The sequence below is a fragment of the Patella vulgata genome, chromosome 4 (assembly GCF_932274485.2).
Source record: "Patella vulgata chromosome 4, xgPatVulg1.2, whole genome shotgun sequence".
Classification (NCBI taxonomy): Eukaryota; Metazoa; Mollusca; class Gastropoda; family Patellidae; genus Patella; species Patella vulgata.
In genome coordinates, this window is record NC_065882.2 from 880,985 (window position 1) to 907,477 (window position 26,493).

The following is a 26,493-nucleotide window of genomic DNA, read 5'->3' on the forward strand; positions in this document are numbered from 1 at the left end:
AGATGAATTCCCAACAAAACGTTCGCCAGTGTCCCTTTCACAAAGCAGAGGAAATCATTCTGGAATTAACCAGGCACTACAATTTTCTAATATTCATCATCTAAATTATAAGCTGTGAGAACAACAGAACATTGACTCCCATTCATTTTACATATTTTACTAAGGTTGTTTCAATATTTGGTTTATGGCTAGAAATGTCCATGTTAGGTTTCCGCTGGGATTAACTAATTACCTCTTTTATTGCAACGGGAAATGGTGCTGTTGATTAATAGGATTTCATACAAAGATAAGTATCCAGTGTCTGGTTTCCGTGCACTTGTCGGAGCCACGGTGGTTAAGCGTATAAGACGCTCGCGTCCTAGCCTAGAGGCCGCGGATTCGCTCCAGGTGTCTGGTTTCCGTGCACTTGTCGGAGCTACGGTGGTTAAGTGAATAAGACGGGCGCTCCCAAAGCCTAGAGGCCGCGGATTCGCTCCAGGTGTTCGACGAGATAGTTTATCGGAATTTTCCGGTATGGTTTCCCATTGTCAGTGGTGCAGGATAGAGGGCCCGACAAGGACAACTGTCTAGTCGTTGGGATGGGACAAAAGATCGGGGTCCTGTGTACACATTGGCGTGGATGGAATTCGATGTAATTGAAGGCCGTAACGCCACTGTCTGGGCAATATTTCCCCCATAGCCTACCAGGGAGTTAGAGAAAAACAGATTGCATGCCCTTGCACCAAGTAGGCTAATGAGGATGGGCGTTGAGTTACACGTACGGTTTAAACAGTATTTATTTGACTCAATGACAGACCTTATGATACAACGCACACCCGCTAACCATTCGGCCATCCACCCCTCTGATCTAGCAAATAAAACTCTATTGTAAGATAAACACAGCAAGTGGAAACTATTTAGTCAGTGTTGGCCATCTAAATAAAAGGTGCAATCATTGTTTGATATCGAGAGTGAAGACGACAATCGTCCAGTTCTAGGTTCTCTGGTTCTAGAGGAAAGTTAGCATGAAGATCGTCTAGTTCTAGGTTCTAATGTTTTAGAGGAAAGTGCCAAAAGATATGATTATATCATTCGTTGTATTTGATAATATCGTGTGATTACTATAACAGCCTAGCAATGTGATATAATTAACAGCCTTCTTGGTACATATACAATTAGTTCAGATCAGTTTCAGCGCTGTCGGTGAATGATTGATTGTTATACCAACAAAAATAATAGAAGGATTAGAAAGCAATTGTGGATCATAATGCTGGATAAATCTGAGTAAATTTAACTAATTCTTTCTTCTAAAACTCGGGGTAGAAAACAAATACGTTGTGATGTTGGGGATTGAGTTAAGGGTGAAAGTATGATCAACACAACAGAGTTTTAATTGACAAAACGGTTTACAAAAGATCTTTTTTTAAATTAGTATTTCTAACCGAAAACAAATAAGACGGTTTAAAGCGTTTGGACAATCGAAACCAAACACGTTCTGATGTTGACAATTTAGTTAATGATGAAAGGATAATCAGCTCAATACTGATAACCTCATTTTAAAACCTAAACCTGCCAGATCTATCAGAAAAAAATAACGATTGCAATATCAGACGTAATTGATGAATTAACTTGATAAAGTCACGCCAATTTATGGGGTCTTGTTCAATTATTAACCGATTCAGTTCCTGTGTACGATGTATTGTTAAAATTTCAGAACTCAAATATATGGAACTACAAAACTTTGAACAGTGCAACAAAAACATTTGGCTTTTAAATTAGTCTTGTTCCTGGCGAAGTACGAAACGACATTTTTAACAAGGGTTCTCGAAGAACGGCAGAGTCTGATATAAACAACAAAAAGCGCACCTGATTAGAGTTTTTCTGACATACACGTCATTATTACCTGCGACAGGTAACAGTATTAAAAAAATAACAAGAACAATGTAGCATAATAACTATTTACTGATGGTGGCTTTACCGTCATTTAGAACTGATGTATTAAAGAAGCTAAATCGCTATTCTTTGGCAGCTAAAAACGGACACAAATGGGTAGCAACACATATCATAATGTAATATGAATCTATATAAACTGATTTACATTCAATCGTTTCTGTATTTACATTAATTTCTAATCAGTAATGTTTGGTGAAATACGCGAAGAGTCCAAATTGAATGGCAGTCTTTTGCGTCTGGCTATCCTAGTCTTAATATACACAGGTAGTATTCTCCTATGGGGTATGTTTTGCCTCGTTCATCGAGTCGCTTCATTATAAATGGCGCTCGAAAGAATCCTGGGGGGGCGCGATTCGTGTGTCCATTTGGATATCAGAAGCCCATCTTTTCACATCAATGTTGATTTAAACTGACCAATAAGTCGTCTTTACAATACCGAAGACTTTGAATAATATTGAGTTAGCGACTTGTCGCCTGTAAATATTGTGTGTTTTAAATGGAGAAGGGACATCCTCTGGGGATTAAACCCAGACAAACCATAAATGAAGAAAGCAATTGACTCCATTAGCTAATTATAATTCCACCTACCAGGTTGAAAGTTTCACACATTAAAATAATAATATCATTACTCTTGATTGATTGATTGATTGGTGGATTATAGACATGACTCGAAGACATACTGAGATGAACCGATGAAATATATGTACCAAAGTACAAGCTAATATTTTTTTTACCACTAAATACTTTACATAGCTTACATGGTTTCCTTTAAAGATCCAAATTTTAACCTGATTTATCACAGTAAATATCGGTTGTGGGATAACTTTCATATTCTTGGCCAAATTCTTTTTTTTTTCAGCGTATTTCGCTTCGGAAACCACTTTGCGTTTAAAAAGTTTTAGCATTATCCCATCCCTACTTATATGTTAACTGTTTTTATTTAAGGAGCCAAAGTTTAGCCGGATTTATCCCAGTAGATATCGCTTGTGGGATAACTTTCATATTCTACAGAGCGATATCTACGGTGGAGATATTACTTTACATTAATTTTATTTATATCAAAAGAATTATATTTATTTAATTGTGCGTGTAAGAAAGGGTTGGGTGATAAATAAAATCTCCTACTCGTCTTTTTTGATATCTAAAAATATCAACACTTGTCGATAAGACGAGAAGGAAATTCTCTATACATACAGCAGATACGCAGTACTTCACTGTTGCCAGTGTTTTGTTATCTCCGTCAGTTTGGATAAGTTGGGGAGCGGGACGCTATCTTTAAAAGTGCTTAGTGAAGCAAATTATGTGGATCATAAGGTCAGCTCAGAGATCTGGGCCCTGTTTCACGAAATTCTAACTTAAGATAAAATCCAAATTTTAGTAGATACTTCAATTTTGATTGGCTAAGCACTAAAATTAATCTAATATTTTTCAATCAAATTACTAAAATTTGGATTTTATCTTAGTTAACATTTCGTGAAACAGGCCCCAGGCCATCAGTTGTCAAAGCCTTTTCGGACTTAAAGTTAAGAATTTACTCAAAACTGTTCGTCGTATTTTAACTAAAATATAGCCGTCTATAAAACTGTTGTTGTTTTAATGTATCACATAAATAAGAAACTATGTGCAATTTTTTGTGTTTCTGGGTTAAAGCTATTTGATAAACATTGATTGAAAATTGAGTAATTTCCAAACTTAAGTCTGGGAATGCTTTGTGAACTCTGGTGTAGGGCTATTAAATAAAAATCTCTTCGATCACATTCCATATGTCAACACACACAAGGCCAGCATCTGTCACAGGTAACTATAAATTTTTGTCTGTTAAAGATACATTATGTAAGATTTAGATAAAGAGCTTACCATTCTTGCTATAATAGCTCAAAAATATATAATGGAAAATGAAAATATAGAAAATTTCATTCAAGTTAATGGCAACTGTTCTAGTCTAGTTAAAATCTCGAGTATCCAATGCCATTGAGAGTTGATTATTGTCTTGTTTTGTTAATAAATGTCTAATTAATAATTTAGATAACATTTCAGACCTAAAGAAAGACCTGCAATAGACAGATTTAGCTCTATTTAAAGATCCATTTACCTCTATCATAATGGATCTTTAAATAGAAGTGCCCTTGGTTGCCATGTCTGAATATCTTAGTAAGCTTATTAGCACAAAGTGATTAATTATTGACAAATGATCGATCATTGCCCGATTAATCGATAATATTACACTACACTGACAGGAAACAGGTCGGTCTTTGAAGTTCGTTCGGTATTTATATATAGTTCTTAAAGTGGCATTATGGAACATTAGATAAAGAGCTGACAGTTCCAGTTAAAATAATTACAAAATAGATAATGTAAATAGAATATTCTGAAAATGTCAGTCAAATTACTTCACTCTGGAGTCGGGAAATACTCATTTTCTTAACACTGTAGCCTCGATTGTCATTGTTACCGTTGTTCCGATATTAAACAAAGTCTCGATTATCCATTTTTACGGTTTATCATCAATGATCTTTAAAAACGGCAGATCGGATTCACTTCTAATGAAAATCGGACCCCTCAGATGGCATCGAGGGTTGATTATGGTCTGGATAAGTTATTTAGTGTCTAATTAATAATTTATATAAAATGAAATGAAATGAAATGGGGTTTAACGTCCTGCTGTTCTGCTCATATGCTGGGCTAATGAAGACGGGCATACGCCATACAGTGTGCTATGAGAGAAATTTTGCCCTGGCAGCGGCACTATCGCCTACTCTTATATCGAATTCCAACTGCCAAGGGATCTTTTACGTGCATTCCAATGTATACACGAGACCTCGGTTTTTCGTCTCATCCGAAGGACTAGACAGCTGTCCTTGTCAGGCCCTCCGAAAAGTTTACTGAAAGTAATTCACAAAAATTGACCATCGGTTTAGAGCCGAAATTCTTTATAATTATACATGGGATTGAAGCCTGGTGTGGATACATGTAGGAACTCTAGACCTATTTGATAATCATTATGCAGAGATATCTGTGTCGCACCGTGACTTCTCAAATCCTATCTACGAAACTATAAACAAGTATTATAAATTAAAATGATTTTAGAATTAGACTTAATCTGATTTTAAAATATATTGAACTTTAAAATATTTAACATTGATGAACAGAACTCAAGGGGTATAACACACTTTATTTCTTTCACTTTTATCAATAAAAGGACGAAACCGGGAAATCACAGCTAAAAAGCCAATCGTCTCTTACGCGTACTTAACGAAGCCTTCTGCTAGCCAATAAAAAGAAGCTTTTAGATCCATAGAAGAAGCTTTGTACTGCATTGATTACTGTTCTAATTTAATAAACTTCAATGCATATTTAATTTGAAACTCAGTTTCATATCTTTAATCCAATTGATAGATAAATGCACTATATTATTTATGAAAGGAGTTAATGTAATAAAGTCGCTATTCTTGAAAATTCGGTAAATAGATTTTGTATAATCTTGTTCCGTTCTAAATTGTATCTCCTTGTATCCTAATATTAAAATTGCTGTTCTGGAATGGAATACTAATTCGTTGATTTATCAGTGAGATTACAATTTTATCCTACGATGTTTTTATATATGGGAGCCGCGGTGACTCAGAGAGTAAAATGAAAACGAAATGAAACGGTGATTAACGTCCTACTGTTTTGCTCCGACTCAGCTAATGAAGACGGCCATACACCATTCAGTGTGCTATGACGAAAATGTTTGACCGGACAGCGGCACTACCCTACTCTTATATCGAATTCCAACTGTCAAGGGATCTTTTACATGCACGACAATGTATACACGGGGCTCGGTTTTTCGTCCCCTCCGAACGACTAGGTGTGGGGGGGGGGGGTGGATGGCCAAATGGTTAGCACGATGCGCGCTGTATCATAAAGCCTGCCATTGAGTCAACTGGCTTGGTTTCGAATCCCCGGTTGTACGTGACAAGGAGTAGGTTCGCCTGTCCAACCTCGTGGGTTTTCTCTTGGTCCTCTGGTTTCCTCCCACTGCTAAAGACACCTACGCGCAAGCGAATTATGGAAATAAAATTAAACCATTAATTAGTCCCGAAATGACCTAGTTTGTGTCGAGTGCATGTTAAACCCCATCCCGATGAAGTTTTTCGACCAATGCAGGGATCGAACAGTGAGTAAAACGTCGGCGAGCTTTCCCTTGTCAGTGGTGTTGGGCGGAGGTTCCTGAGAAGGAACAACTTACAGTCGCTCAGATTGAACGCAAAACCGAGAGATAGGGTTTAAAGTCCACTCGACACAAACTAGGTCATTTCGGGCCTAACATATGGTTCAATTTTATTTTCATAATTAGCGTGCGCGTAGGGGTCTTTAGCAGTGAGAGGAAACCGGAGGACCCGGAGAAAACCCACGAGGTCGTTACGATAGGATTGCCCCATTTAAGTCCACGATCTACTACGTTTCGATACGATCAACATCACTGGTACGACTGACCTCAATATATGATAAAACCTGATAGGATCACCACGCTTACTTCGAGTTTAAAACCACAATTTCAATCGTAGCGTGAATCGTGATAGCAACTATATTATACATTTTTATTTGGAATAAAATTTTAAATACCGTTGAGATTTTAATCTTGTACGACGTCACCGTTTCACTCGGTACAAGATTTGCTAGGTTTCTTATTTTTGTAGTTCCCAAAGGCTACCTTAGTCATTGACGTCTTTTGACAGACAAACGTAATATAAAAGACAATAAATAGACACGAGTAGACATAATATTATAACCCCGTCAGACTGGGGTGGCGTCCTTACGGCGACACTACGGAAAATGGTCGCAGAGCGCGTCAAAATCGTCATACGCGTGGTAAAAGCGTGAAGGAAACACCAGATACCGTGCTGTAGTCTCCATGGTCGCCAATGATCGCCGAGTCACGGCGTTTGTTTTAAGCATGTTCAAAACAAACGCCAAGGTAAGCGATCTGACCTGGAAAGCTGTAAGAACGCGTCTTTTTTCAAGTTTGTAAATTTTTGGGACATTTTCTCGTGTTGTGTTTACGTTTGCCGGCGACCTTGTGCATTTTCTGGTCGCTGTACGGTCGCAGCAGCCCAGTAAGGACGTCACCCGGGTCTGACGGGGGCATAAGCAAAAAGGAAATATGAAACCGAACGGCTGAACTTATCCATTTTCAAATAACTGGTGGTGGTATTGTTATATCGTTGTCCCTTTTCGTCCGTGTGTCCATTCGCATTTTGTTTGTGGGCCCTCTACAGGTCAAAATTTATTATCGATGTTACAAATATGGTTAGTATAAATACAAATTACAAAATCTAACACCAAATCACCGATGTAAACTACTTATAAACAGTTTGGCTGTTCAACAGATCTCCAGCAGAGTGTTTCATCAAAACACAAAACAAAAGTAACGCAACATCATCAATCAATATCAACTGTCATAAGATACGTTTTAAATAAAACCCAAAGAGCCATTTATATACATTTATATACATAACTGATGTGGTTCAATTTCACGTAGAGAGTCAAACTAGGTTCCGAGTCAGGCCACGATTCTTGATTAGATCATAGGATTGCAATAAAAACCAAAGAAGCAAAGGACCAATTATACACGTAACTGATGTAGCACTGTTCCATGAACAAGGCCATATGTTTACAATAAAATTATACTTTATATAAATGATGTGATTCAATTCCAGGAACAAGTCCAAACTGGGTTCAGTGTCATACCGCGATCCGTGTTTAGATATGCTTACAATAAATTATATTTTGTATAATAGATTCAATTCCAGGAACAAGGCCAAACTGGGTTCAACGTCATACCGCGATCCGCGTTTAGATATGTTTACATTAAAATTATATTTTATATAACTGATGTGATCAGAGTCAAACCGCGATCCGTGGCTAGATCATATGTTTGTCTTGTATTTAAAAATATAATCCGGATTAAAACAAAGCTGTTTGTAAATCGTATTATAAAACAATCAAAATACCCCTGGGAATCTTCAACAGTATTTCCTGAGATATGGCGTGATGTTTCAACCGGTTGATGTGGTAACTTATTGTGAATGGGTCGATACAGATAATAATACAGCACAATCAAAGCAGGAGTTAGAATGTTTATATATCAATACCCTCCTATTTTACAAAAACGGTTAAAATTACGCCCATGATAAGATTTAGGGACTGGCACTTAAAGTGTTCAAATCCAGAGCATGACGCCAGTTGCGTGGTAAATTATGGCCCTAAAGAAGGTAGTTATTTTTCGCAGCAATTAAGCGCCTGATTGTTTTTTCTATAATGGCTAAGGGAAGTAGGACCATTGACAATATAAATATATTAAAGGTCTGAATAGAATTTAAGACAAGAATATGAATCATTTTATGATTATTGTATGTGCACGCCACCCTGATTCGCGGCTGAATGTCCCGTTTCTTGAGCAGATGCCATCAATGACACGTGGAAACTGTGTTTGGGGAATTCCTAAGCCTTCTTTTACAATTCAAAGATGTAAACCCGGGATCCTTATTGGTAAGTCGATCGTCCAAATTCCAAAACTGACGGAAACAATACTGTTACATATAATTTCACTTATCTACTAAAATACGAAGCGTCGACTTGCATAGTTACCAGCTCGCGGTATGTGCACAATTTGCTCTCAAGGCCATTAAACACTCTGTTCCTTGACGTAAAGGTGAATAATGTGACGAACTTCTTTAAATTCAATAACTAATAAGGAGAGAAAGGCCGATCTTAATCAACGAGGGCTATCTGATCAGTAGGCTATTTAAAGACCTAATGATGCAATTTGTTTTGTTCCTGCAGGCGATTACGTGTACTGGTGGATGCGCCACTCACCTGGATGTGGCAATATGGCTGGACTGCGTTGAAGGTGACGTCTTTTCAAGTCAGATACATGGAGGTGTCATAATAATGGGAAATGTTTTGCAGTTTTGCTTCGAATTTCGAATTCCATGTTATCGCAAGCAGATTACACTAAATTGTTTGGACGGTGTGTATCATCGTAACCATGTCTATAAACGTTCGTACAAGTTTCCGTGCAACTTAAAAAATATAACAATGTACTGTTATAGTGCTCCTATCATAGAAATATAAATATATATTTCTATGGCTCCTATGTATGTTTCATGACGTAGGTGAAGATTGTATGACGTAGAAAGGCTTTATAACGCCATCTTCAAAGATTTAAAGAGACTCGGTCATCTAGCTCTAACCTGGCCTCGAATTCACAAAGCATTCTCAGACTTAAATTAAGAATTTACTTAAAATTGTTCTTCTTATTTTAACTAAAATATAGCCCTTTATAAAACTTTTATTGTTTTAATGTATCAAATACATCAATAAGAAACTATGTGTAAAGTTTTGTGTTTCTGGAGCAAAGATATTTCTCATAAACAGTGATTGAAAGTAAATTCTTAACTAAAACCGTCTTCATTCAGGTTAAGGGCAGAACAGTAGGACTTTAAACCCCATTTCATTTCATTTCTTAACTAAAGTCTGAGAATGTTTTGTGAACTCGGGACCAGGAGATCCAGCTCTAACACAATTGGTCAACTTCAACAGTATCGAGTCCATGACATGAAGAATGCTGGATGGAGATTTTGGATCATTTTATTCCGGACTTCTGCTAATTGTATACAGGTCACAATTCTATGGAATACAATTACTGCTTTTTACTGAGCGACGTTTCGACTAGGCTTCTCTAGCTATGATAATGACTAGAGAAGCCTAGTCGAAACGTCGCTCAGTAAAAAGCAGTAATTGTATTCCATAGAATAGTGACCTCTATCCTCTAGTTCAATTACTAAATGCCATTGGTTTATTTTATCGGGCCTACAATGCTAAGATGTGTAACTCATTGTAAATGTACGAGGTACTCGATGCTAAGATGCATAGCTCATCGTCGATATCTGCAAGTTAATGACCGACTATTTAATCTGGGCTACAATGTACGAGGTACTCGATGCTAAGATGCATAGCTCATCGTCGATATGTGCAAGTTAATGACCGACTATTTAATCTGGGCTACAATTTACGAGGTACTCGATGCTAAGATGCATAGCTCATCGTCGATATGTGCAAGTTAATGACCGACTATTTCATCTGGGCTACAGAGAGAGAGAGAGAGAAATGGGGTTTAACGTCCACTCGACACAAACTAGGTCATTTCGGGACTAACATATGGTTTAATTTTATTTCAATAATTCGCTTGCGCGCAGGGGTCTTTAGCAGTGGGAGGAAACCGGAGGACCCGGAGAAAACCCACGAGGTTGGACAGGCGAACCTACTCCTTGTCACGCACAACCTGGGATTCGAAACCGCGCCAGTCGACTCAATGACAGACTTTATGATACAGCGCGCGCAATCTGGGCTACAATGATAAGATGTGCGACTAATCGTCTATGTGTGCAAGTTTATGAGGCGCTCGTTTCTCAGGTGCGCAGTTCATCGTCGATATAAGCACGTTCATGACGTATTCGATAAGAACATATGCAATACATCGTCAATATGAACAAGTTTATGACGAATTCAATATGAACAAGTTTTTGAGGTGGTCGGTGCTACGTCATTTTCTCCGTCTATCTGTAAAATCTGGACTTCAGATTTATATATATCAATATATAACGTTTGTTTACCATGTTAAAGAGGACCCCGTTTTTATTATCCCGGTCGGAGCAGGACAGTAGGACGTTAAGTTTCATTTAAATTCATTTGTAAAAGATGACAGTGATGTTTAACATTACGCCAAATGAATATGTGAATTTTCTATTAAAAAAATGCACGTTTTAATTGGAATAGTTTTCACTAATCTCGTAATTTATGGATTGTGCGAGATACATAGTCAGATTTTCGTCAAAGGGGCGTGGTTATCTTTCCCCTGAGTCTAGGTTCATCGCCTGTAAAATGAAATGAGGTTTAAAGGCCTACTTTTCTGCACCAACTGGGAAAATGAAGACGCCACGGTCTACTCATATCTAATTCCAACTGACAAGGGATTTTTCACGTACACGCAGATGTGTATAATGGATCTCTAATTTTTGCGCTATCCGAGCTACTATGCATTGCCCCCCGCCAAGCCCTCCGTCCAGCACCACTGACAGAGGGGAACCGGACAATCCCGATTATTTTTCTCGACCTACGCAGGGATCGAACACGGACGGAACTTCCGTCTTACTCATTGAGCCACCGATGCTTCCTCTATCGCTCGTGATTAGTGGATTACATCAGAGAGCGTATGAGGTCATTTTCGTCGTTAATTTCAATTTTAGCTGCTATGAAGCAAGGTAATTATAGGAATGAAGCACTCATGACTAGTAAATCTAATAAACCCTAGCTAACACGAAGCGTATAAACATGGCCAGGCTGAATTGTTACTCCAAATAGCCTCACTGATGGCTATTAAGAAGGCAGGAAACGCTGGGTCAAAAAACTTTATAAAAACTTATTTCACAGGAAATAAAGTGCATGGTTTCCTTTACTGGATACCTTATGATGAATGTTCATTAGACTTAAGCTATTGGGCGAGAGAGAGAGAGAGAGAGAGAAGGAGGGGGGAGAGGGGGTTCCACTTGACACAAACTAGGTGATCACAGGATGATCATATGATACAGTTGTCTTGCTCGTAGCGTTAGGAAAATGGGGGACCTGGAGAAAACCCACGAGGTTGGGGAGGTGACCATATTTCTCGTCAAAAACAAACATGGGATCAAACTGACTCAATGACACACCATGCGATCTAAAGCATGCGCGCATTAGATGACAAGATCACCGAACCCGCTATTGATTAGCAGTTAGAAATGGTTAGGATTGTCATATATTGTCCTTTATTTTGCGGTTGTCTTAAGGAGTTATATAAGTTCTGGGGGGTTGGATGGCCGAATGGTTAGCACGCGCGCGCTGTATCATACGGTCTGTCATTGAGTCAACTGGCGGGGTTTCGATTCCCCGGTTGTACGTGACAAGGAGTAGGGTCGCCTGTCCAATCTCGTGGGTTTTCTCCGGGTCCTACGGTTTCCTCCCACTGCTAAAGACCCCTACGCGCAAGCGAATGATTGAAATAAAATTGAACCATGTGTTAGTCCCGAAATGACCTAGTTTGTGTCGAGTGGACGTTGAACCCCATTTCTCTCTCTATATATATATAAGTTCTCTGTGGTCTACTGTATTGAAGTCGTTACCTAAAAATAGGTGACAGCTAGATTTGGGATAATTAGGTATCTTGCAGACTAAAATCGGTCAATGACGTCATAGTCTGGTAATCCAAACATGGTTTTCCATACTACAAAAACTGGACACCCTTCACCCACCCTTCCTCCTTGGTTCCCATATGTTTAAATCCTGGGCAGTTCCTGTGCGGGTGACGAATCAGGTAAAGGAATTACCTGGCCAATTCCCTAGGGCTCAGTCTATGACTCATGTACATGTCCTCCTCATAAGGAAGAGCGCGATTAGGGCTCCTTTAGATCATCATACAGCGATTCTAGAGAGACGTGCGATTAGCTACATCCGGGATAGACATCATAATTATTGACCGTGTTTGATGTTTAAATATTTGCGCTTTATGGTTGTTGTAGAAACTATTATTGTACCATATAAAGATGGTTTGAATTTACAAAGGTCTTTGAAGATTTTATATGCAACTCAACGTAAAGTTCAACTGTGGCAAAGGGTAGTTTGAATTTACAAAGTTCTTTGACACAAGGTAGTGTAACATGTACTATTTGCTGCCCCACCGCGTGATGTGGTGTCAGATACACCTTTGTTTGAAGTTGTGACACAGGATCCAAAGAGTGGAACGGCTATATCTATTTTTGGTTGCCGTAACTAAAAGGGTTCGTTAACACGTGTGGGTGTCATATCTGTATTTTAGATTCCGTGATACAGGATACGTGTCATCCCAGGTTAGGGCGAGAAAACCTTCCGAGTTTTTCAATCCGGTTCTCGCTTTCAAAACGCGGTGTCGGCGCTACTTAAACGGAATTAAAGTCTAACCATTGGAATGGGGCAAAAAGAAAAACCATTCAACGCCCCATATAGAATTCGTAAAATGTACCTAGACAGTTAAAATTCAAAGTAGGTGCAATTTCTCCTCCATACCAATATGAAATGAAATGAAATGGGGTTTAACGTCCTACTGTTCTGCTCCTATACTGGGCTAATGAAGACGGGCATACGCCATACCCTGTGCTATGAGGGAAATTTTGCCCGGGCAGCGGCACTATCGCCTACTCTTATATCGAATTCCAACTGACAAGAGATCTTTACGTGCATTCTAATGTATACACGGGACCTCGGTTTTTCGTCTCATCCGAAGGACTAGACAGCTGTCCGTGTCAGGCCCTCCGTTCTGCATCACTGACAAGGGGAAACCACGTCGGAAAATCAGGATGAACTTTCTCAGCCAATGCAGGGATCGAACACCCGACCTCCAGGCTAGCGAGCCAGCGTCTTAACCACCTAGCTATCGTGGCTCCAGAAATGAAAAGAAATAACGTCTGTTAGTCACAAAACGACCCCAATATCTACGATCATATTTTAACCAATCTGATTCAAATACAGATCTGTATTTCGTTTAGTTTTACTTTCGATGGCCGGTTGTAGTGGGCGGTCGCGTCAGGGATCACAAGAGCGGCTTTTGAATCTATGACGTCAGATATTTGATTCACCATTCAGCGTTGATGTTTCTAGTGGAATGCCCGCAGTTCCGTGTACAAAACACCAAGCATTCGCCATAACAGACCGTTTCATTGGCTAATTCGTCATATCAAACAGAACGCGGGTAATATAACAACTCTCCCAGATCCTAGTGTAGAAAAGAAATGAAAAACGAAATTGTGAACTATAAAAATCGAAACGAAATAGGATCTGTGTTTTGATCAGATTTTATTTTAACGTACATGTAAACATCAAATATCTCGATTATACAACAGGGGATTCACGGTGACTAAGTGGGTAAGACGCTGGCTAGCTAGCCTGGAGGTCGGGTGTTCGATCCCTGCATTTGCCGAGAAAGTTCATCCAGATTTTCCGGCTTGGTTCCTCCTTGTCAGTGATGCAGGACGGATGGCCTGACAAGGACAGCTGTCTAGTCGTTCGTATGGGACGAAAAACCGAGGTCCCGTGTACACATTGGCGTGCACATAAAAGATCCCTAGACAGTTGGAATTCGATATTTGAGTAGGTCGTAATGCCGCTGTCCGGGCAAAATTTCCCTCATAGCACACTGTATGCCCGTCTTCATTAGCCCAGGTTAGGATCAGACTAGTAGGACATTAAACCCCATTTCATTTCATTTCATTTCAAAGCGATTATACAACATCCGCTGTCGTCTATGAATAATTAGTCATGCATATATATATTGTTTTGCACTAGACTATAAATGAATTTGATAAATATAAGGCTAATAACATCACGCGCTGTATAAATTATCATGTTAATGGAGGCTAAGTATATGAATAATAAACAAACGCAAATATAAAAATGTTTTAAGTCTGGATATTTAGTAAGTCGATCAGTTCTGCAGCTGGAGCCTGCCCCCCCCCCCCCCCCACACACATCCAACCCCCAACCCCCAACACCCACCCAACATACACACACAACACAATATAAAAACTACTTCTAAATAGGCTTAATTCGGGGTTTTACGTAGGGGAAATCGTGTCCAGCGTCTTGTATCTCTATGTTCAACGACTAAATATGTTTAACCCACATGAAACCGACCGGGATAGAAATGAAATGGGGTTTAACGTCCTACTTTTCTGCCCCAACTGGTCTAATGACGAAGAGCTTACGTCATACAGTGTGTTGTATAGATATTAGCTAAAGAATTCGGTTAGTTAAAGGCATTACATTTTGTATTGGTGTTAGAAAAAGTTTTAAATACGTTTTTTAGGTAAAATATATCAGAATTCTAAAACGTTGAATTAACTCTAGCTTACTACCATAACATAAATCACCATGTGTCGTGTACTGATAAGAACAGTGTTTATTGGAGCAGTTAATCGCCAATAACTTTTATTGTTAATTTATTCATTTATATATTTATATACTGCTATCTTACATAACATTATTTTATTGTAATATTGATCTGAAATGAGTTTACATAATATTACTAAAATTCCGATCAAGGGCGGTTCGATCCCGAGCAAAGTTCATCGGGTTTTCCAGCGTGGTTTCATCTTGTCAGTGATGCAGGACGGGGGTCTGACAAGGACAACATCAGTCTAGTCGTTCGGATGGGACGAAAAACAGGTCCCGTGTCCACAGATAAGATATCCCTTGACAGTTGGAATATAAGAGTAGGCCGTAGTGCCGTTGTCTGGGCACAGTTTCCCTCATAGCACACTGTATGGCATATGCCCGTCTTCATAAGCCCAGTTGGAGCAGAACAGTAGGACGTTCAACCCCATTTCATTTCTAATGATACGCCCTGCAGGGATACGCCCCGCAATACCAATGGCATTGTTGCCTTCTCTCCACCAATAACCACTGTCAAGGACTGGGCCTGTACAAGCCAATGACATTCGACCGGAAACAACACAGGAACTTGCTCGGACAATATCCGGGTTGAATCAGGACCCCCTGGTTTGTGACCCAATGACCAACTCGGTGAGCCCTCCAGCAATAAATAAAATACCTATTTATTTGTGCGTGTGTCTTTGATTTCAACCCGCAGCAATTTTTATGGTTTGCATTTTCTTTTGAAGTGGCCACGGGGGTTCTTATTTAAACAATTGACTGATGTAATAAGTCTATTAGTAGAACCGTTTGATCGGAGTTAAAATTAACCATATTGATTAGACTTGATCATTCCTGTTAATTTACGTTGCGAGATAGATAACTTACTAATTGAACGAAATTTGCGTTCGAAGATTAACATCCGAGAGATATAAAAAATTGGTAAATGAAATTAAATGAAATCGAGTTTAACGTCCTACTGTTCTGCTCCGACTGGGCTATTGAAGACGGGCATACATTGTGCTATGAGGGAAATTTTGCCCGGCCAGCGGCACTATGGCCTACTCTTATATTGAATTCCAACTACCATGAGATCTTTTACGTGCACGTCAATGTATACACGGGTCCTCGGTTTACGTCACATCCGAACGACTAGACAGCTGTCCTTGTTAGGTCCTCCGTAATGCATCACTGAGAGGGGGAAACCACACAGTAAAATGACGTGGTAAATGAAATTGGGTTTAACGCTTTCATTTTCTACATCAAACGATATAATGCAGATGAAGTAGAACATTCAGTGTAGTATGATTGGCAGCTAGCACGTTCTTCATCGAATTACAACTGTCCGGGGTTCTTTTGCGTGCTCGTTAACATGCACAAGGGACGTTGGTTTTCTGTCTAATCCGAAGAACTAGACGCTGTCCCTTTACCACTGACAACAGACAATTGAACTCGGATCCTCTTGGTTAGTGGGCTTGGGTTACCAAATGGTTAACGCGTGCGCGTTGGACCATAAGGTCAAGTGGCGTGGTGTAGAGTTCCCACTTGTACGTGACAAGGAGTAGGGTCGCCTATCCAACCTCGTGGGTTTTCTCCGGATCCTCCGGTTTTCCTCCACTGCTAAAGACCCTTGCACGATAGCCAATTGTTAAAAAAAATTGGACCATATGTTAGTACCGAAATTGCCTAGTTTGTGTCGAGTGGACGTTACACCCCATTTTTCTCTCTATGCTCTAGGCTAATGAGCCAGTGCCTTACCCGCTGCGAAATCCTGGCTCACTAACAGGAGTAGCATACAACAATACATTGTCTCAATTATATATCAAAAGCCAAAATGTTGAGAGAGAAAAAAAGCAATCGCAAAATAAATAGGAAAATCATCACTCAGTATATGATTGTTCACCCAGCTAACATCGTTTTGTTGTACTTTTGAGTTGAGTACATTTGTCTTTCTATTCACTAATTACCAACAATTTATTTTATCTACGTGTATATATCGTGCCAAAATTGACGAGAAAAGCTTCTGGCAGACACTGAACACCTTATCAATAGCATCAATGGCGTATTCCCACAACACTCTAGCACGGTTACATTCTGTGTGTTACGGTTATGAAATCAGTTTATCTGTCCTACTGCCCATAATTAATATAAAAAAAATACGGTTATCATATAGATCTACAATTGTTAATGACATAACAAGTAATAAAACCGTTATGCTTTCTGATATTCCTCTAAAAACATTGCTCTAATACATACTCAGTGTTTACGTAGATATCGCGATATGAACAAGTTAGAGAAAACGCTAACCACAGTGTGACCGTATTTTGTTTCATCACAGACTTGAATAATTATGCTACATTCCGTTTTTTGTGACCTTTCCTATTGTTATTGAATTGTGGATAGTTCATATAGATTCAACAACAAGCTCTAACGATGTCTAAGGTTGAATTGTACGCGACAACGTTTTAAAATATCATAAAAAGATATAGCACGTACACAAAGGTTAAGAGCTACGGTAAAAAATCCTCGTGATCAATTAAGACTGTTACAATTTCTTTTACAAATTTTGAAACGTAGAAGTATAATGTTTTAAGTACATGCCCCTGAATAGCATATATCACGGGATGTTCTGATATACAAAATGAATGGTTCAGAGGGGCATACACTCAAATTGTAATTCATCCCATCTTCTCAGCTAATGAAGACGGACATATGCCATACAGTTGATTATGGGGGCAATTATGCAGTGTTTAATGAACTCCTAAAGTTAATCATGCAAAAGAATACACGTGACCACGGTTTATTGTTCCATTCGAACGACTAGACGTTGTTCAGTGCCAGATTATCCCTCGTGCACCACTGACAAAGTAAATCCAGAAGAGCCTTCTCGCCCAACACCCGTGAAGGCGAACCAGAGACCTCCTTGTTGGCGATCCAGCATGGAAACTCGGTGAATAGATCATTAGTAATATTATTTCTAACTTACCAGTGAATTCTTTAGATTTTCTTGATATCGTACTAAAAATAAGCCCATAAGCTGTACCTATAATCACGAGCGGTATCATAAACATTAATAGCAGAGATGATATGGAGTACACCTGTCTTTGCCACATTTTAGCGTAAGACCCCATCGTAACACACTGGTAGAATTCCTGTTTAAATGGACCTCGTCTAACGTTAAATATAACAGCCTGAAACAAATAAATACACAAATAAACAATCGATTATAACACGTTGTCTAATTAATTAAAGGAAAACAGTTTATGTTCACTTGTTGTTTGTTTTGGGGTTTTGTTTTTTTTTTTTTTTATTTTGTTTTTGTTGGGGATTTTTTTGTTTGTTTTTTTTGTAGTGTTTTGTTTGGGTTTGTATGGTTCGTTAACAAATTAAAGACATTTACAGATGGCCCGATGGTGTTGAGTGGACTACAAAACTATCTCGAAATTGCTTCGATTGATCCACAATCTGCCCCCACCTCCTAACTCTTAAATGTATCGTCAAGGATCGCGTGTTTAATCATAATTAACTTATACGAGCTGACGATACATAAAGTAACAAATGATATTTCAATTAGCCTCCACGACCCAATCGTTCTGATAAATATACATTTCTGAAGAAATGTGTCGAATCTACTCCCACGTAAACAAAAACAACAATTTAATCCCTATCGCGTGTTTTGGACAATTCAGATTTACAAAGGATTAGGTGCAGCTGGAGCATTGAATAAAAAAAAAACATATTTTAGTCTGTGACCTTCCTGTGATAGAAAGACAACTGTGATGTACTATTTCTTCTTGAAGTGGCATTTAGTAATTGAACAGTAACACACTAACAACTATTAATGGAATAACAATTACTGATTTATTGACATGCAACTATCGACATTGATACTCTCGTCTTGATCAAACATATGATGCCCTATATTTGACTTTCTATATACCGTAGAGAGAGAGAGAGAGAGAGATGGAGAGAGTGAGAGAGAGAGGGGGGATAACGGCCATTCGACACAAACTAGGTTATTTCGGGACTAACATATGGTTCAATTTGGTTTCAATAATTCGCTTCCGCTAGGAGTCTTTAGCAGTGGGAGGAAACCGGAGGATCCGGAGAAAACCCACGAGGTTGGACAGGCAACCCTACTCCTTGTCACGTACAACCACGCCAGTTGACTCAATGACAGACCTTATGATACAGCGCACACGCACTAACCGTTCGGCTATCCGACCACCCACATTAATCGTGAGTCCAATGATATCTTGAATGTGGTATAATTATTTTTATGATATCTATTTTCTTGGTGTGATTGGTTGAAACCAGATACTGCTGGGTGTCAAACCACGCCTCCGTACCCCAAGTACCAGGCTTGAGTCTACGATTATTTTAAAAGTGGTATTCGAATTAGATGTAAAAATATCTTAGTGCGACTGGGCCAAACCAGATACGGTGTCGAACGCCACACCTTCCCCCAAGTTCACCGTAGAGCACCTGCCGTTACTAAATATGATCAAGTTACTTATAGAGACTGAATTAAATAATATGAAACCGACCTAGTGATTATTTTATATAATATGATAAAATTCATATTAATAATATCTATTATAACAGGTCTTTAACCTCAAACATTATGACAATGGATAAACCACCTGTTATTTCCTGCACCCAAGTCGAGTTTTTTTATCTATTGAGTGAGGATTTTAAATATCTATTAATGTCTACTCTGGCATTATCGTTTGATCCAGTAGCTACACAGATGTTTCGGTTTATCCAGTCCCTGTTATTCTTGTAAGAGAGTGTTGTTGTTATCCCTCTCCTTTCCGGGGGGTGGGGGGTGGGGGGTGGATGGCCGAATGGTTAGCACGCGCGCGCTGTATCATACGGTCTGCCATTAAGTCAACTGGCGGGGTTTCGATTCCCCTGTTGTACGTGACAAGGAGTAAGGTTGCCTGTCCAACCTCGTGGGTTTTCTCCGGTTCCTCCGGTTTCCTCCGGTTTCCTCCCACTGCTAAAGACCCCTACGCGCAAGCGAATTATTGAAATAAAATGAAACCATATGTTAGTCCCGAAATGACCTAGTTTGTGTCGAGTGGACGTTAAACCCCATTTCTCTCTCTCCCCCTCGCCTTTCCTAATATATGTGTTCTCAGCGAGATTGGAGAGCTACGCGATGGCTCAGTGTGTAAGAAGCAGGCTCGCTAGTCTGGAGGAGGCCGCGGGTTCGATCCTGGTGTTGGGCGAGAAAGTTTATCGGGATTTTAGGGCTTGGTTTCCGCTTGTCAATGATGCAGGAAGGAGGGCCTGGCAAGGACAATTGTCTAGTTGTTCGGATGGTATGAAAAACCGAGGTCTTGTGTACACATTGGCGTACAGGTAAAAGATAACTTGACAGTTGGAATTCGATATAAGAGTAGGCCGTAGCGTCGCTGTCTGGGCAAAATGTCCCTCATAGCACACTGTATGGCGTGTGCCCGATTTCATTAGCCCAGTCGGAGTAGAACAGTAGGACGTTAACCCCTATTTCATTTCAGTGAGATTGATAATGCCTCTTGCAAATTTACATGGCGTTATCATTTCATTTATTAACTGACTTTCTTAAAATAGTTGATGAAAAGACCTGTTTACAAAACGTTTTATTTAAAAAGTTTGAAATTAACCTTTTAAAACGCATGCTGACATGCAATATCTATGCTACTGTATTTATTTTCTTCACTCAGGCTATTTTAATGTCTTTGTTTTATCGCATGGAAAGAGTATCTATTTTTTTTTTACAGGTACAAATTAATGCAAAACGCCATTGCGGCATAAAACGCAATATTTTAATCAAACGATAACTAAATGTAATATTTATCATGCTTCACCTGTATAATTATAATATCATGCGACACGCAATAACAACATCGCTTTAATTTGTATAACATTTAAACTCGTTACTTTTTAAATGTTTTAAGCAAAATCTATTGGGATTTCTGTGCTTTTTGTTACTCGATGACGTCATAAGAACTACAGTAGAACGTACAGTGAACTACATACAAAGAGGCAGTGTTTAACGTCCACTCGACTAAACAAGCTCATTTTGGGACTAACACATGATGTAAATTTACTTCAATAATATCCTTGTGCGTAAGGATCTTCAGCAGTGGCAGAAAAAGGATGACCCGGATAAAACCCCTCGATTGAAGGAGCGACCCTACTACTTTTTGCTTTGTAAACAATATTTTATTTGAAACGGATGAAAACGGGCCAGGGAACGAGGCATAGCCTATATATTACCCCTCTCCTCATACAAGGAATATATAACATATAACATAAGAAAACATATAAAGTAGATAAGTTATATACACACTATTTATAACAAATGAAAGAAGAGAGAGAGAAATGGGGTTTAACGTCCACTCGACACAAACTAGGTCATTTCGGGACTAACACATGGTTCAATTTTATTTCAATAATCCGCTTGCGCCTAGGGGTCTTTAGCAGTGGGAGGAAACCGGAGGACCCGGAGAAAACCCACGAGGTTGGACAGGCGACTCTACTCCTTGTCACGTACAACCGGGGAATAGAAACTCCGCCAGTTGACTCAATGACAGACCGTATGATACAGCACAGCGCGCACGTTCTAACCATTCGGCCATCAAACCCCCCAACAAATGAAAGAAGATGTGCTAGTTAATAACATAATTTAAATTTGATATTGAAACGTCTGGTGACATCAAAGCATTCATGTATTATTTTAAAAAAATGTTATTGGTATGCCAAATAGGAGTGGTTTAATTGATTGTGTTTTTTCGTGCATCTGAATAAAATGGGCACTACTTGATTCAATGATACCCGTTAGAACACTCGGCTTCTCTTAGGAAGCATAAATTTTCATCGACTGGATAAAAAAAAAATATATTTTAATGTTTCACATTTTACGTCATGTCTTAAAATGATTCCCAATCTTATCGCGTAGCCATAAATAGAGATTTTTGTTTCGGCAGATAACCCACCCACTAAATAAAAAAGAAGTTTCAAAAAGCTCAAAATAAATTCAAGTTTTATTTAAGCTCTTTCCTTTACGTCATCGTTACATTAAAATTTAAAATAATTATCGGGCTGATTCATTCGTACAATGATTTCGAAAAGTAAAAGATGTCGCCATATTTTGCAATATTAATTACAGAAGATACATATCTTTACCAGCGATAAAAGCCTCGTACACAATAAAAAATATCTAAAAAAGATGAATGCTAAATTGGTAAATATCTCAGATTCTTCATATATAGATGTTTGAAATATGAATAACTTTTTTTTGAACTCCTACGTAATCTTTTCTTGTGTATCCCAAGACGGAAAGGAAATGAAATGAAATTGGGTTTAACGGTCTACTTTCCTGCCATGTATAAAACGAGAGAGAGGGAGGGGGGGGGGGTTTAACGTCCACTCGACACAAACTACATGTAGGTCATTTCGGGACTAACATATGGTTCAATTTTATTTCATTACTTCGCTTGCGCGTAGGGGTTGGATAGGCGACCATACTTCTTGTCACGTACAACCGGGGAATCGAAACAACGCCATTTAACTCAATGACAGGCCTTATGATACAACGCGCACGCCATCCAACCCTCCACGCCATGTATATGTGTGATGTATCAGTGTTTTCAGCTACGCGTTATCGCATGCCAAGTGTCGTGGGATCTTGTGCGTGCACGCAACATGATTACGTAAGAGTACACGGTTGACTTGAAAACAGATCAACGATATATAATTATTTAATTATTTTCTCTAAACAATGGAGTCGCCTACAATTAATGAAAATGTAAATATATCCACGTCATCAACCTCTTCCCGGATCACGATGGCTAACTGGATCAGTTGTTCCATCTTATATATTTTAACTCATCAGTCTCATTTGGCACACCTCACCAAACTTCAGTACCCTACATCTACCCTCGTCTGTATGACGAATTCCCAGGTTAGAAATGGCGGCGCCCATGAAGACGAACGTGAAGAGTGTTTTATGACGGCTGTGAAGAATGTTTTATGACGGCTGTGAAGAGTGTTTTATGACGGCTGTGAAGAGTATTTATGACACCTGTGAAGAGTGTTTTATGACACCTGTGAAGAGTGTTTTATGACGGCTGTGGAGAGTGTTTTATGACACCCGTGAAGAGTGTTTTATGACGTCTGTGAAGAGTGTTTTATGACGCCCGTGAAGAGTATTTTCATCTCAAGAAACTGTATGTTGTTTGTTATGTACTTCCGATAATAAACGCTTACATTGCTTGACTAGATTTAAAGCTACGACGTGAACCAGAGTCTGCCGAGGTTTACCGAATGTCATCAGCCTATCAGTCATTCAGCAAACGTATAGACACGTATTTTATAGTCAAATGACCTAGATTCGATTCCCCGGTTGCACGTGAAAAGGAGTAGGGTCGACTATCCAAGCTCTTGGATTTTCTCCGGGTTCTCCGGTTTCCTTCCACTGCCAAAGAACCCTACGCGCAAGAGAAACATTAAAATAAAACTGAAAAATATGACCTAGTTTATACAGGTGGACGTTAAACCCCCTCCCTTTCTCTCTTCCTCGCTCTCTCCCTGGGCATTGGGTCATCGGGGTATTGAGCGAACGTTAAATCCCATCTCTCTCTCGAACAGATGGAATTCGAAATAAGAGTAGGCAGTAACATACTTCAATACCCCCTTCAGTGCCGAAAATTGGTACGTCAAATATCATTCCATTTCATTTGTCCTGTTATTGTTCATATTACAATTTACCGCCCAATACATAATTTGAGATATGATTGACTCGTTGATTTAAATTAAGCTAATTTTATCCTAGTCGAAAACAAATCGTAATCAGTCCGTCGTCGTAACCTAGACTACGGTATGATAATAATATACTAGATACGTTTACTCGACATGAAGGACAATAACAGTATCCAGGGTAAGTTGTATCTGATCTTACGATTTGATGCGCACGCTTAGACTCGTTGGTCTTCGTTTTTAACGTCCGCTTCCATCGAATGGAATATCGCAAGTTGTCGTATTTTATTATACTTAGCACATGCGCAGGGATCTTTTCTATGGGAAGAAACCCGCGTACATGGAGTAAACCACTACCACGAGGTTGAGAAGACATCCCTATCACAAAACCAGATAAGACTCACACCAGAGGTGACCGGCCAGCTAGACCACTAGACTACCCATACTTAAAATATTCGGCCTTTCATTTACATATCAATGCTAACATCCAGAATAGGCTACCTAAAGCAATCAAGTCGTAAACAACGAAAACATGTAAATCAAATCCAAAATATCAAGAACAATCAAGCTGTGTGCAATGAGAACAGTCCATAAAATATCCAGAATGTCAAAGAAAGTTATTTAAATAATAAACAATTAAACTCATTCAACGCCAACACCTTAAATCCAGAATATCAAGAACATTTAGGCTGTCAACTATAAGAACCGTCCACAAGAAAAACTATCATAAACTAGCAAACTCTGTCAACCATCCACAATAATTAGTCAATTGCCTACAATACCAAAACTAAAATCAAGAAATTCAAAGAAAACAATGCTACCAACACCATAAAACGGAAATATCATTAGATGCCAAACCTTAAAGCCAGAATTGCCAAGAAAAAACACCAGCAGCTGCCAACACTGAAAACCGTTCACAAGAAAACACCAAAGCTAAAAGAAAGAATCCACGGACAACCAAAATCTCAACCCCAAGAATAGTCAATATCATAAAATGTCATACAATCAAAAGCCAGAATGTAAATGAAAAACAAAACCGGCTGTCATCTATGAGAACCGGTCACAAGAAAATGTCAAAACTAAAATCCAGAATTGCAAGGAAAAAAACCCCAACTCATATCAGCAGTTGTGAACACTGAAAACCATTCACAAGAAAATGTCAAATTCAAGAATTTTAAGGATAATGAAGTTGTCAACACTGAGAACCGTTCAAAAGAAAATGCAAATATCATAAAATGCCAAAACTAAACTTTTTCAGAATGTTTAAGAAAAAAAAGCAGCAGTCAACACTGAGAAAGTTCACAAGAAAATATCAGAGCTATCATGAATCCAAGGATAATTAAGTTATCCACAAGAAAAGGTCAATATCATAAGTCAAAACTAAAAGCCAGAATATCAAAGAAAATGATTCTGTCAATATTAAAAAGCGTCCACGGGTAAAAATCAATATGATAAATGATCAGAATTAAAATCTGTCATTTCCATAACTTCTGAGACAACAGGTAGCTGTGACTTCATCTCTTTGATGTTCATTTTATTTCAATTCTCATCCTAACTCTAATGGCAATTTCTTTAACGACGACACGCAGCAACAGTATGAACTGACTATCATTTGTCGTTTTATGTCAATAAATTAACAACTTTACCAGGAAGAATATGCTAACACCATCTCTTGGATAACAGAATTTATTAATAAGCTGTCAATACGTTATTATGGCACATATTTTATATTTTTATATCTCTGTGATAGTAATTCGGATAGGACGAAAAACCGAGGTCCCATATAAATGTTGGTTTGCGCGTTAAAGAACCCTTAACCCTTGTGCGTATACAAGGGGTATTTCGGGACCCCACGATAAAATCCTTAACATTTGTGTGGAACGGGTTCATAATTGTCTAGCGAGAATTGTATACGTTGTCAGCGACTTATCGTCGGGTATAATGCTGCAAATAGAACGAAAGTGAAGCAGTGGCAACATTCACCATTTGACAAGAAACTAAGATTATTACATTATCGGAAACAAGTGTTTCTCCCCTTTCATTTAAACATTTTGCTGGTTACAAGTGTCTAATATGTTCTGCGCTCAGTGCAAGCTTTGTATTTGGAATCTTTCTTACTGATGATATTGTGTTGACCACTCTAGTAATCTAGATCTGAAAACAAATCTAGGTACTCTACAAATCGCGTCAAAAGACGATTCTACATGCAAATGCAGATTTTTATGCTTTCAAAGAATACCTTATAATTCATATCTTCATTATTAATACCTCAAATATTTTTTGTTACTTTGAGTCTTTATATCAAGCTGTAGTTTGACCGTATTTGAACAAGATTATACATCCAAAAACCAATTATGTCTGGGGCCTTAGATTTCCCCTTGTTGCCGACAATGTTATTCGTGTGACGTTTCCGCACAATCATTCATTCATTATCCAGGTAAAAACCTAAAAGGTAATATACGAGATCTAGCTTGTAAACAAAATAATCACTCGTACACTTAAAGATCATGTGATAATAATCTACTAATGGTACCTTTAACAAAGTCAAATCGTGCTGATCCTACCTTTAACAAAGTCAAATCGTGCTGATCGTATCTTTAACAAAGTCAAATCGTGCTGATCGTACCTTCTCCTTCGCTGCTCCCATTAATTGGAACTCTTTACCACAAAGTGTAAAAAACAGTGACAATATAGAATCTTTTAAAAGGCACTTAAAAACAGAACTATTCCGACAGTCATTTTGTTAATGACTTTAATGATTCTGTCATTTGCGCCAATGAGCAGAGTTTTGGTTGGAATTCCAGCCCTATATAAGATGATTATTATTATTATTAT

General features: G+C 38.7%; 1 protein-coding gene across 4 annotated transcripts in view; it reads right to left on the reverse strand.

The window, feature by feature from the left end:
• The window catches only part of LOC126817645 (gonadotropin-releasing hormone receptor), a 101,399-nt gene that overhangs the window by 71,039 nt on the left and 3,867 nt on the right, over positions 1–26,493 (reverse strand). For all 4 annotated transcript variants that reach the window (XM_050544745.2, XM_050544747.2, XM_050544744.2 and 1 more), the window contains one exon: positions 17,897–18,101. In XM_050544745.2, coding sequence (XP_050400702.1) covers positions 17,897–18,101 — 205 coding nt within the window. The remainder of the gene's footprint in view (positions 1–17,896; positions 18,102–26,493) is intronic.